Consider the following 13,289-nt stretch of genomic DNA (forward strand, 5'->3'; position numbering starts at 1 on the left):
AAAACTGAGATTGATAGATTTTTATTAGGTAAGGGGATTGAGGGTAACGGAACCAAGGCGGGTAGATGGAGTTAAGATACAGATCAGCCCTGATCTAATTGAATGGCGGAACAGGCTCGAGGGGCTGATTGGCCTCCTCCTGTTCCTACGTTCCTAAGGTCTTGGCCGTAGATCCTTGGTCAGAAACGGGACAGTGAGGCTAGAGGAGGCCCTGCTTTTTGTAGCAAAACAGAAAACTGAACCACTTGGCACCAAATGCAGAATGAAGTCCAGAAGAGTGGAGAGGCAACAATTGTAGGTGAGGGACTGAAACAAAAACAGAAAATAAAAAGAAAGACGTGCATTTATACAGCGCCTTTCACGATCTGGACGTCCCAAAAGTGCTTTCCAGCCAATGACGCACTTTTGAAGTGTAGTCACTGTTGTAATGTAGGAAACACAGCAGCCAATTTGCGCACAGCAAGATCCAACAAACAGCAATGAGATAAATGACCAGATAATCTGTTTTAGGTGTTGGTTGAGGGATAAATGTCGGCCGGGACACCGTGGAGAACTCCCCTGCTCTTCCTCAAAAGAGTGCCGTGGGATCTTTTACGTCCACCTGAGAGGGCAGACTGGGCATCGGTTTAATGACTCATCTGAAAGACGGCACCTCCGACAGTGCAGCACTCCCTCGGTACTACACTGGAGTGTCAATCCTAGATTTTGTGCTCAAGTCTCTGGAGTGGGGCTTGAACCCACAACCTTCTCACTCAAGAGGCGAGAGTGCTGCCCTCTGAGCCACGGCTGCCACCTCAGCAAGCCAGACACAGCATCTTTGGAGAGAACGGACAGGTTAACGTTTCTGACCTAGCCCTTCATCAGGACCAGAGAAGATGAACAGCCTGTAAGAAGGAACGGAACGAGGGAAAGGGTTAGGGGGTGACCTGATGGAGGTCTTTAAAATTATGACGGGGTCCGATAGGGTAGACGTAGGGAAGTTGTTACCACTTGTGGGTACAAAAATACATACACATGAAAAGAAAAAAAAGTTGAGCTGTAAAGTGGCTGGGTGGAGAAGAAGAGATGGTTAGCTGGATAGAAGCGATGATCGCACGATGCAAAAGGGCAGTGAGGGGAATTGGTGGAAATGGGACTCATGAACTTCTCCAGACGGGAGTAAGGTCAGGAAGCAGCATCAACAGGGTCATCTGGGTCGGAGTAGGGTTGGGGCAAGGAGCGTTCCACATCTCCTGTTACTCCTATACAAAGGAACCTCTCCTACCTGACCAGGTCTGATGAAGATTTACCCCTGGGATGTGAACCTATCTGTCACATTTAGATGCTGATTGGCAAGCGATGTATTTTCCAGAATCATCTGTCTCCATTCTGGTGTCTGTCTCCGTAGCAAAAGACATCACTTTCTCAGTCCATCAATCAGTCACCGTCTTGTCACAGAGTGTGTTACTCTCAAACATGCATCAAAATTTAAAAAAACACAGTCCTGGGATCTTTTCTTTTCCCAATTCCTCGCACAGGCACGATGGGTCAAACGGCCTCCTTCTGTGCTGTATCATTCTATGATTCTAAAGTACTGGTCTTAGCTCCGGTCTCCATATTAAAGGAAGGACATAGAGGCACTGGAGAAGGTGCAAAAAAAGATTTACAAAGATGATACCAGAACTAAGAAGTTATAACTATCAGGAAAGTCTGAACAGGCTGGGGCTCTTTTCTTTAGAAAAGAGAAGGCTGAGAGGTCTTTAAAATTATGAAGGGGTTCGATAGGGTAGACTTGGAGAAGATGTGTCCACTTGTGGGGATGTCCAAAAGGGGCCATTAATATAAGATAGTCACCAATAAACCCAATTCAGGAGAAACTTCTTTAACCAGAGAGTGGTGAGAATGTGGAACTCCCTACCACAAGGAGTAGTTGAGGCGAATAGCATCGATGCATTTAAGGGGAAGCTGGATAAACACAAGGGGGAGAAAGGAGCAGAAGGATATGGTGATAGGGTGAGATGAAGAGGGGCGGGAGGAGGCTCGTGTGGAGCATAAACACCGGCATAGACCATGGCCTGTTTCTGTGCTGTAAATTCTAAGTAATGTAATTTTATTCAGTTGCTACTGGATGGAGGCAGTTCCCTTCTGCTGCAATCTATACTTGTTAATCACATTGTCACCCAGTAACCCCTCTCCCCCAGCGCCCTGTGTTACTGACTGTTTCTCCAGTGATGTTAATCCAGCTCCCTCACACTGTCACCCAGTAACCCCTCTCCCCCAGCGCCCTGTGTTACTGACTGTTTCTCCAGTGATGTTAATCCAGCTCCCTCACACTGTCACTCAGTAACCCCTCTCCCCCCAGCGCCCTGTGTTACTGACTGTTTCTCCAGTGATGTTAATCCAGCTCCCTCACACTGTCACTCAGTAACCCCTCTCCCCCCAGCGCCCTGTGTTACTGACTGTTTCTCCAGTGATGTTAATCCAGCTCCCTCACACTGTCACTCAGTAACCCCTCTCCCCCCAGCGCCCTGTGTTACTGACTGTTTCTCCAGTGATGTTAATCCAGCTCCCTCACACTGTCACTCAGTAACCCCTCTCCCCCCAGCGCCCTGTGTTACTGGCTGTATCTCTACTGATGTTAATCCAGCTCCCTCACACTGTCACTCAGTAACCCCTCTCCCCCAGCACCCTATGTCACTGATTGTATCTCTACTGATGTTAATCCAGCTCCCTCACACTGTCACTCATAACCCCTCTCCCCCAGCGCCCTGTGTTACTGACTGTATCTCTACTGATGTTAATCCAGCTCCCTCACACTGTCACTCAGTAAACCCTCTCCCCCAGCGCCCTGTCTTACTGACTGTATCTCTACTGATGTTAATCCAGCTCCCTCACACTGTCACTCAGTAACCCCTCTCCCCCAGCGCCCTGTCTTACTGACTGTATCTCTACTGATGTTAATCCAACTCCCTCACACTGTCGGGCTCAGTAACTCCACCAATCACCTCTCCCAATAATATTGTCAATATTTTCTATTTAAATTAAACAACACACAACAGAGAGAGCCATAAAAAGAATATTCCCACTGTACCAGGGGTACTGGGTGTGGAGACTGCCTCTTTTAATGGAGTGGATGACTACACGATAACATCAACGATGGACACCTACAGACGCTGAAAGACGGGCCACAGCAAAAACTCGGCCAACGTTGTCTACCTCATACGTTGCAGGAAAGGATGCCCCAGAGCATGGTACATTGGCGAGACCATGCAGACGCTGCGACAACGGATGAACGGACACCGCGCAACAATCGCCAAACAGGAGGGTTCCCTCCTTGATGGTGGGATGGAACTTGTTGATGTTATCGATTTATCTTTTAATGGAGGTATTGTCTTTTCATCCAAAAATGGTCACGGGGGATAAATAAATAAAGAGTCCGTCTTTTTTAATCAGAGGGAAAAAAGTCTGTGATTTTTTTTTTGGAAGGGAGAGGAGGAGAGTATTCCAGGCTAGAAGAATCCAGTGCCCCTTCCCCCTGACTCCCCCCCCCCACAAAGTCCTGGACTGTACAAATATCGTACAGCCACGCTATCCCAAGCACACAATGCAGATTTCGGGCCGAGAACCATCATGGATTGGTGACCAAACCCTCCCCGTGCCGAGCTGTGTTAAAACTGGCAAAACCTTCCTCAGTTACGCTGGGCTGTGCTGAGTCAAAGCAGCCCAAGCACTGATGGGAATTGAACCCCGGGCATTAACCCACCGCTGACTAGTTGTTGTACTAGTTGGGTGACTAATGACAAACCAGGATTCTGTCCCCAGGCATGAGAGTTGGATTTAACCTGTAAATGTGGGGAGCTGGCACAAGGGACCACAGTAACCCGCCATTCAAGCCAAGCAAGCTCGGGGGTTGCCAACTCTCCAGGATTGTCCTGGAGTGTCTGGGAATTAACCTCCTGGAAGCTGCCGCGAGCAACTCTGGTAGAAAAAAAAAATCACAGAGGCATTAAAAAATTGCCTGTGGCTTTTTTTTCCCATTTTCTTTGAGCGCTTTTGTTTATTATTTGTAAAAATATTAGCGACGGGGAAAAAAATCTGTTAGACTGACAGTCGAGAATCATCCAATCGGGTAACGAAGAGTCTGTTCGCTTCCCAATTGGCCGCAGAGAAGGATGGACGTGTCGGGGGGGACCAGTGGCGGGAGCTTGGGTTGGAGGCAGGAGGTCATGTGATTAAACCTCCAGGAATACCTCCAACCAGAGTTGGCAACCTCTGGCGAGTACCAGTGTAAAAGCACATTCGGGAACCTCAGCTCTGATATGGGTTTTAGCAATTAGGAACCTATGCCGTTTATTTAGCCTAAAACAGACCTGCAGTCAAGCCATAAACTAGATCATGGCGAATTTGTACTGCTATTAGATTATAGTTCACATATATTTGGGATCAGGTTAAAATATTTATTGTCACTTATCGTCTTCCTGTTACTCCAGCTCCCCCACAGATCGCAGGCCCTTTATAGAACCCGCCTGATTATCATTCCCAATCTCGAAGACGAAAATCTACTCTCATAACAGAAAGTTAAAGCTACTCCGGAGTCAAAGGTGAATAAATGCTAAACTGGGCTCCTTAAAGGGGAACCTCCGCCTTTTCTCAGGACCCCCTTTAACATCCCTTTATCTTTGATCCCCAAGGGACCAATTCTAGCTTCCCGTCTCCAATAACTAAAAAAAAAACATTCCTTAGGTTTGTCCCTGATGGAAAAATGTGCTTCATGGTGTGGTACTGGCCCAGACAAAAATCAGCAAAATCCCAGTTTCAATTATCGTGTCAGTGCTGAGTTAGCTAGGCTTGAGCTCAGAAGGTGTCCCACCCTGCTAACTATCCCGCTGGGAAGGGGGTGTTTGGATGATGAATGAAGACAGGACGAGGCTCGGCTATAATGACCCCCCTGCCACAGCCAAATAGCCCACCAACACTTAAATAACTAAAGTTTCCTTAAGGATTGGCCGAAACTTTAGGATTAAAATGGCGCTGGGCGACAACCAGTAGCAAAACCCGTTAATGAATTCGGACGAAATCTCTCCGTCTGTTATTTGATGAAAGTGTTAACCTGTTTTCCATGAATGGGTTAACAAGTTCAAAAATAACAGGCCAATGCGTTAATGGGTCTGTTACTAATATGGCACAGTGCAGTTACTTAGGGTTATAGGGGGGTGGGTTTACAAGGGTCACAGCCAATCAAGTATCTGTTTATTAAACCAGACCCATCTATAATCTGAGCATCAGTAAAAATCTTTAATTATTGTGCCCTCTTGAACAGTAAAGGATTATTTTAGTCTTTCATTTTCGTGTCGAGACTCAACATTTGCTGTTACTTTCTTCACTGACCTTAACCAGTGGACCATTTTCATTTCCAACTCCTACTGATTGTGACTCAATATTTTCCTTTAAGCTCCACAATTATTTTTAGAAAAATACGTGACAGAATTCTCAGAAACTAAAATCAACCCCTTCAGTCCCCCGAAGGGTGGTGTTCAAAATGAAACATCTTTTCGATTATTTCAATATCGTGTACTCGCAATCCTGATCCCCATCGCATCCATGGCCTGCTGTTTCTCGTCACACTCAGTAGAACTGCCTCGTGTCCATCCGATGTAATTCCAGGTTCCTTTTGTGCTTTCTCTTCTCTTTTCTGCTGGATTTGTGCTGGTGCCTTCGCGATCTGCGGTTACCAGTAGCAGCTGGAGGGTGGGAAGAAACGGTGGGCGGGCGAGATTAGTGGCTGACCAAAGGGCAGAATTAGTTCCATCGTCTCAAACAGTGCCCGTCCCCTCTCCTAACCCGCAGCGCTGTGAGCTTTTGTTCTCACCTGTGCTAGAGCCAGCTGCCCGTTGGAGCTTTCCACTCTAATCCCATTTGCCTGCTCTTTTCCCCTCCTCCTTGGATACCGCTCCTTTTTATGTGTTTATCTAATTCCCTTGTAAATGTTGTGGCTGATTTTGCTTCAATAGCCGCTCGAGCTAATGGATTCCATCCCCCAACAATCCTTCATTGAAAACATTCTCCCTTCTCTGCCTCTTTACCCTTCCAGTGCTAATCCTGAGTTCAAGCCGATTGCTACTGGTTCACCCACCAGTGGGAATGATCATTCATTCTCTGCCCTCTCAATGCCTTTCATACTTTTTTGCATTGACATCGACGTTTGTCTACATGGAAAGAAAGCTGGAATCAGTAAAAGTGACCGTGAAGCTGTCGGATTTTCATTAAAAACCCGACTGATTCACTAATGCCTTTTGGGAAGGAAACCCGCTGTCCTTACCCGGTCTGGGTCTATATGTGACTACAAACCCCACACTAATGTGGTTGACTCTTATCTGCCCTCTGAAATGGCCTAGCAAGCCCCTTCGTTGTATCCAGGGCAATTAGGGATGGGCAATAAATGCCAATCTTGCCAGTGGTGCCTACATCCCAAGAATTAATAAAAGGGTGTAATACCATTAGGGTCAGGGAGAGAGCTGGTTCAGTATAAAGAAAAAAAGAAAGACTTGCATTTATATAGCACCTATCACGACCTCAGGACGTTCCAAAGCCAATTAAGCACTTTTTTGAAGTGTAGTCACTGTTGTAATGTAGGGAAACGCAGCAGCCAATCTACATACAGCAAGGTCCCACAAACAGTAATGAGATCAGGACCAGATAATCTGTTTTAGTGACGTTGGTTGAGGGTTAAATATTGGCCAGGACACCAGGGAGAACTCTCCTGCTCTTTTCGAATTGTACCATGGGATCTTTTACGTCCTCCCCAAGAGGGGAGACAGAGCCTCGGTTTAACGTCTCATCCGAAAGACGGCGCCTCCGACAGTGCAGCACTCCCTCAGTACTGTGCTCAAGAGAGGCAGGTTTCAGGAAGTTGGACAAACAGAAGTATTTCTATTTGAAGAGAGTCGCAGCAATATAAATGGCCTGGCAGTTGTCTGCATAGAAGATGGAGGAGAAATCAGGACGCAAAGTGCAATTTGCCATCTGGGTGAGAACTGAGTGACTCAGCACTAAACAACTGCAGATGTACCCGCGCCTGTTACCAGTTTCTCATTCATCACTGAATCGACAGGAAGCAATTAGGGTTTAACTTTCCTGTTTCTGTACAGTCAAGACAGAGATTCTCAGCAGGATGCTATGCTGAAAATGCTAAATGAGGCAGTTTTAAAACTTTACAAGTTGGGACAGCAATTTGATGACACATTCGAATCCCCAATTAAATATTTATCCCCACCTGGAATTCTTGTTTTGCTTCAAATTGGGCAGAGAGAAAGGAAAAAGCTAGACCTTATTAAGAGAACCAAGGTGAAGGGATCAAGGCCCACAGAGGGGCTTAGTACTGAGTTGGAACATGTAGGAGGGAAGATAAGGTAAGTCAAGAGGTAGTGATAAGATGACACCAAGCTTGAGTTTTATAAAGCCCATAGATTGATGGAGGAGGACTGAGGTCCTGGGAAAGATGGCTTAGCCATTCATCACCAGATCTGGCTGGACCACATCAAGCTCTATTGGGTCCTGTTCTCCTCTGCCAAAACTGCTTACTATTCCAGGATCATCCTGGAATGAAGAGACAGAGAGACAGAGAGGGGGACAGACAGAGAGACAGAGAGAGAGTAAGTGAGACCAACAGAGAGATAGAGAAAGAGAGAGAGAGACAAAGAGGGAGACAGAGTCAGAGAGACAGAGAGATAGACAGTCAGGCAGAGATAGAGAGTCAGAGAGAGACAGACAGACAGACAGATAGAGAGAGAGAGACAGAGTGAGAGTGAGGCACAGAGAGAGATAGAGAGTGAGAGCGATACAAAGACAGAGACAGACAGAGAGAAAGTGAGAGACCAACTGTGTATAAAAGAATGATAATAAAGGAACTACAGAAACACATATGAAAAGCCCCAATGCCTGGTTTTGTATTGAAGAATGGAAGTGTCTTCTCTCCCTGTGACATGTTCACATGTTTTTTTATTTATTTAACTGTGGCAGGTGAGCAGATCAAATCTGTTTCTTTCTTTATGTTACCTGCAGTGGGTAAAGAAAAGACGATGGCCTAGAAATCCCTCCCAGATTCTCCCGCTCTCCCACTGTGACGTCAGCCGGAAACTGGCCAAACCCTCAGGAAAATGGCTGAGAAACAGCTGAACACTGCGATTTGCACCGTTTCTCTGAGCGCTCCGCCGATCTTCCGTCAGAGCACCTGCGGGAGATTGGGGAGGAGCCCTGCGGAATATGCAGGCCAAACTATCCGTCTCTTGTTTTCCAAAGGAACGCTCAACTTCCCTGATCCCGAGCAGACTTCTCACCAACTTCTTCCTAAATTCTTTTGGAGTGGCCAGGTACGTTCTTCCCCCCACCCCCAGTCCCCCCCTCCTCCCCCCAGCTACCCGCGTCCCTGTGCCCTCTGACTAACCCGAGCAACGGCACAGGGAGGTCTACTGGTAACTGTCCACAGTTGTTGAAGACTCACGGTTTAGGCAGAGTATTTTCGGCTTGTCCCACTTCCCGTTGGTGTGGCATTTGATGGTGGGGATGTGCCGCTGGATGAAGCCGTCCTGACACTGGTATCTGACCAGCGAATGAATCTCGTACCGAGACTTCTTTCTGCCGATTATCATGGCATGTTCCATCGCTGGGGGAGGACCACAGAGCACTGATAGAGAAGGAAGAGAGTTACTGAACTCAGGCCATCTATTGTGATACTTTTCTTTCCCCCGCGATATTACCTCATAAATTCGAAAACTGAATACTCGTTGATTTTTTGATATTATCCAATTGAGTCAATGTGTTCCAATGCTACGATGACCTTTCTTCTTAGAATCTCAGAATCGGAGAATTATAGAATGGTTACAGCACAGAACGGGGCCATTCGGCCCATCGAGCCCGTGCCAGCTCTTTGTAAGAGCAATCCAGTTAGTCCCATTCGCCTGCTCTTTCCCCGTAGCCCTGCAAATTTTTTCCCTTCAAGTATTTATCCAATTCCTTTTTGAAAGCCATGATTGAATCTGCCTCCACCGCCCTTTCAGGCACTGAGTTCCAGATCATAACAACTCCCTGCTTAAAAAAAATCTCCTCTTGTTACCGACCCTCCTGCTAGAATGATTTTGTGTTGTTCAGCGATGTATACATGGCGTTTGCTTACTTGTTGTGATAATCTGTTTTAGTCAGTTGGTTGCTGGATAAATATTAGCCAGGATACTGGAGAGAACTCCACTGCTCGTCTTCAAATAGTGCCATGGGATCTTTTACATTCACCTGAGAGGGCAGACGGAGCCTCGGTTTAATCTTGCACCAAAAAGACAGCACTTCCGACAGTGCAGCACTCCCTCTGTCTCTGTAATGGGACTTAAACCCACCACCATCCGACTCAGAGGCGAGAGTGCTACCCATGGCTGACAAAGCTTCTCCCTTACTCTTTTCAACATTGTCGGTGTGCTGCTTTGGCCCTTCGCATTAGGAAAATTCAGTTTGGAACTCTACTTAAACTCCAGGAGTCAGTGGGGAGCGGGGATGTCACAGAGGTGCAGTCGTCTTCTGAGGTTGAGCAAGTTGTTGGGGGTATGTAGAGGGATCTAAGCATGCTGTGTCTGAGCTAAGAGCCCTTGATACTGATACCAGGTTGTCCAGAATGAAGCATGGACCATTCCCAAAGGCCTTCACCTTATCGGTCATGAAGAAATCCACACGCAGGATTACAACACATCATGAATTGCCAATGTAAGTTCAGACTCTGTAACCCCGCAGCGAGTCACTCATCCCCTAACCCTTGAACCCAGCCCATTGCCCTTCCCGTTTCATTGACTATTGCTCTTTACCTGTCCCCTTCTTACAGATGTAGGGCAGGTTGTAATTACATGGCACGTCATTCCACTTCCCGTTTTCATGTTTGATTGTGACCACACAGTCCTCTCCTCCTGCGAAGAAACTGTCTGGTTGGTTTTCCCGCCAGTTCTCGTATTGCTTGGCGACAAAAAGAAAAGAAACAGCTAAAAAAAAGGGTTTTTTTTAAATAAAGTTTTCACTCGTGCTAAAATTGTGATTTGCAACCCAATAGCTCAGTTGATAAATGCACTGCCCGCTGAGACACACAGACCAAGAAGCTGCCAAACTCGATCTCCAGTCTGGGCCGAGTTAGCTGACCTGAGCCTCGGTGACCATTAGGGGACACTACATTTGCTGTAAAGAGTCACTGGATTAAAGAGAGGAAAATAGTGAACACTACCAAATAGATGGGCATCCCATGAGGACAGGTTGCATAGTCTAGGCTTGTATTCCCCTCAGTATAGAAGATTAATGGGTAACCTGATTGAGGTGTTTAAGATGATTAAAGGGATTGATGGGGTTAGGTAGAGAGAAACTATTTTCTCTGGTGGGGGAGTCCAGAACAAAGGGGGCATAACCTTAAAATTAGAGCTAGGTCGTTCAGGGGTGATGTCAGGAAGCACTTCTTCATACAAAGGGGAGTGGGAATCTGGAACTCTCTCCCCCAAAAAGCCATTGAGGTTGGGGGTCAATTGAAAATTTCAAAACTGAGATGGATAGATTTTTGTTAGGCAAGGGTATCAAGGGTTACGGAACCAAGATGGGAAGATGGAGTTAAGATACAGATCAGCCATGATCTAACTGAATGGAGGAACAGGCTCAAGGCTCCTGTTCCCCTGTGTTCTTTCCTTATGACAGGATTGGTCTCAGCTGTGGTGTGGTCCATGGGCTGAGATATGAACAATGGCCCGTTGGGTGAGGAATTGGAGGTGCCTTCAGCATGTGAAACCCCCTCCAAATATATCGGCCTCTTCAAGGGGCAAGGGAAGAAAATTGGAGGGGAAATTGCAGTTTCCTGTCAGGTGACTTCTTTTGACCCCTGCTTCCAGGTCACACACATTGAGGAGCAGGAGCATGTAGAATGGTGTATTTGGAACTTAGGAAGAATATTGAGTATAGTAGATTGAGAAATATAGGGTGAGGTAAGGAAACTTGTAATGGAGAGAGAGGCTGGGGACTGGAAGTGAAAGAATTACATAGAATTTACAACACAGAAACAGGCCATTCCGCCCAACTGGTCTGTGACGGTGTTTATGCTCCATACGAGCCTCATCTAACCCCATCAACATATCCTTCTATTCCTTTCTCCCTCATGTACTTATTTAGCTTTCCCTTAAATCCGTTTATGCTATTTGCCTCAACTACTCCATGCGGCAGCGAGTTCCACGTTCTAACCACTCTCTGGGTAAAGAAGTTCCTTCATGACCTCAGGACATCCCAAAGTGCTTTACAGCCAATGAAGTACTTTTGAAGTGTAGTCACTGTTGTAATGTAGGAAACGTAGCAGCCAATTTTGCACTCAGCAAGGTCCCACAAACAGCAATGAGACAATGACCACATAATCTGTTTATAGAGGGATAAATATTAGCCAGGACACTGGGGCAAACACCCCTGCTCTTCTTCGAAACAGTGCCAGGAGATCTTTTATATCCACCCGATAAGGTCCTTGATTTAACATCTCATCTGAAAGACGGCATCTCCCCCCGTACTGGACTGGAATGACAGCCTACATTTCGTGCTCAAGTCCCTGGCGTGGGACGTGAACCCACAACCTTCTGACTGAGAGGCGAGAGAGCTACCCATTGAGCCACGACAGGAATGAGTTGGGTGGACCAAATGGCTTTCCTAGTCTTTCGATTTTTCTTACATTCGTATCAAATAAAACTGTGAAGCTCAAATTGTTGCTTTGTCCTTCGTTGCCCACTCCTCCATCTCCTCTTCTCATTAGCTATTGGTAATTTATCACCTTGGCAACAATAGAGGCCTTGATTATGGACTGGCGCCAGACAGGCCTGTTCTAAACTCACCAAAGGAGTGCCATCAGTCCACTGGAAGTCCTCCTCGATTGTCCTGTCGTTCAGACCAATCCAAGCGTACGCCCGCCCCAAACCTAAACATGGGACAAAGACATCAAGGAACTGAGCGTTTCATTCTGTCCTGTTTCGTTGTAAAATTTATTTTCTCCGTAGCAAGTAACCTGCTCCTAGTCTCTACAAATTTTCTATCCATTTCCTGTGTTGTCACCATGTTGAAATGAAGACTCCTTACACCATCTCCTACTCTAACTTATCTTCCCCGCCCCCAAGACTGACAAAGCTGCGGAACTCCTCAGTTTTTGTTTTATTCTTCGTTCATGGGATGTGGGCGTCGCTGCCGAGGCCGGCATTTATTGCCCATTCCTAACTGCCCTTGAGAAAATGGTGGTGAGCCGCCTTCTTGAACCACTGCAGTATGTGTGGTGAAGATTCTCATCATTTTCCCATCCTCCGACAATCTACAGGCTTTTAAAACCCAAGCTTGACGTTCCCAATTAAGATAATTGGCAAAAAAGCCAAGGTGGGGGGTGAGATGAGGAGCATTTTTTTTAGGCAGCAAGTTGTTGAAAATTACTATTGAATCTGCTTCCACCGTCCTTTCAGGCAGCGCATTCCAGATCATAACAACTCGCTGCGCAAAAAAATGTCTCCCCATGTCGCCTCTGGTTCTTTTGCCAATTCCTTTAAATCTCTGGCCTCTGGTTACCGACCCTTCTGCCACTGGAAACAGTTTCTCCTTATTTACTCGAGTAAAACCGTTCATGATTTTGAACACCTCTATCAGATCTCCCCTTTAACCTCTCAATCAGAAAGTCTCACTGTTCAAGAAATCCTTCTCCTCGGCCGAGTGGACGCTGGCCAGGTGAGCTCCGTGCCCTCGACAATCCTTCTCCGCATTTTCCCACAAGCGTCTGTGGGAAAAGTATCGATAGCAGTGGCCCAGGAACTTCTGCCAGTTGTGATCACATCCCTCCGTATCTAGGAGACAAAGCGGGAGTTCAAAATTGCCATGTTGCCTGATCTAAACTTTGAAAAACCGTGTGGTGTTGCCTGCTGTCAGTTGATGAGCGTGAGGTTTCTTTTAATGTACAAGATGGCGGGGCAGTTGGGAGAGAGCCCTCTGCAATTTGCAGCACAGCGTCACCTGATGGCCACAGCCTTCAACTACACTGTGACTGTTGACACAGCAAAATTGAATGGGAAATCATGACATAGCAATTTACACTGATAAACGTTGTCACAAAAACGGGACCAAAAATGTCAACAGCCAGTAACTCTCACATCCCGAAAGTGAATTAATAAAAATGCAACGTAACAAAAACGCATTTCACAGATGAGCATAACAAAATGGACGGCAATTCAGAAAGGGAGAGATCAGGAGAGGCGATAGAAAACATGGTTTAGAAGGAGTCCAAAGATGGA

The 13,289-nt window shown here is 46.5% G+C and overlaps 1 protein-coding gene across 1 annotated transcript in view; it reads right to left on the bottom strand.

The window, feature by feature from the left end:
* Positions 1–5,137: 5,137 nt before the first annotated feature.
* The window catches only part of ncanb (neurocan b), a 95,419-nt gene continuing 87,267 nt past the window's right edge, over positions 5,138–13,289 (bottom strand). The window contains exons 11-15 of the mRNA XM_067968634.1: positions 12,687–12,845; positions 11,859–11,941; positions 9,825–9,969; positions 8,480–8,662; positions 5,138–5,720 (exon numbers count right to left, since the gene is read on the bottom strand). Of these exons, the coding sequence (XP_067824735.1) occupies positions 5,605–5,720; positions 8,480–8,662; positions 9,825–9,969; positions 11,859–11,941; positions 12,687–12,845 (686 nt within the window). The 3' untranslated portion in view covers positions 5,138–5,604. The remainder of the gene's footprint in view (positions 5,721–8,479; positions 8,663–9,824; positions 9,970–11,858; positions 11,942–12,686; positions 12,846–13,289) is intronic.

This window comes from Heptranchias perlo, chromosome 29 (genome assembly GCF_035084215.1).
Source record: "Heptranchias perlo isolate sHepPer1 chromosome 29, sHepPer1.hap1, whole genome shotgun sequence".
Taxonomy (NCBI): Eukaryota; Metazoa; Chordata; class Chondrichthyes; order Hexanchiformes; family Hexanchidae; genus Heptranchias; species Heptranchias perlo.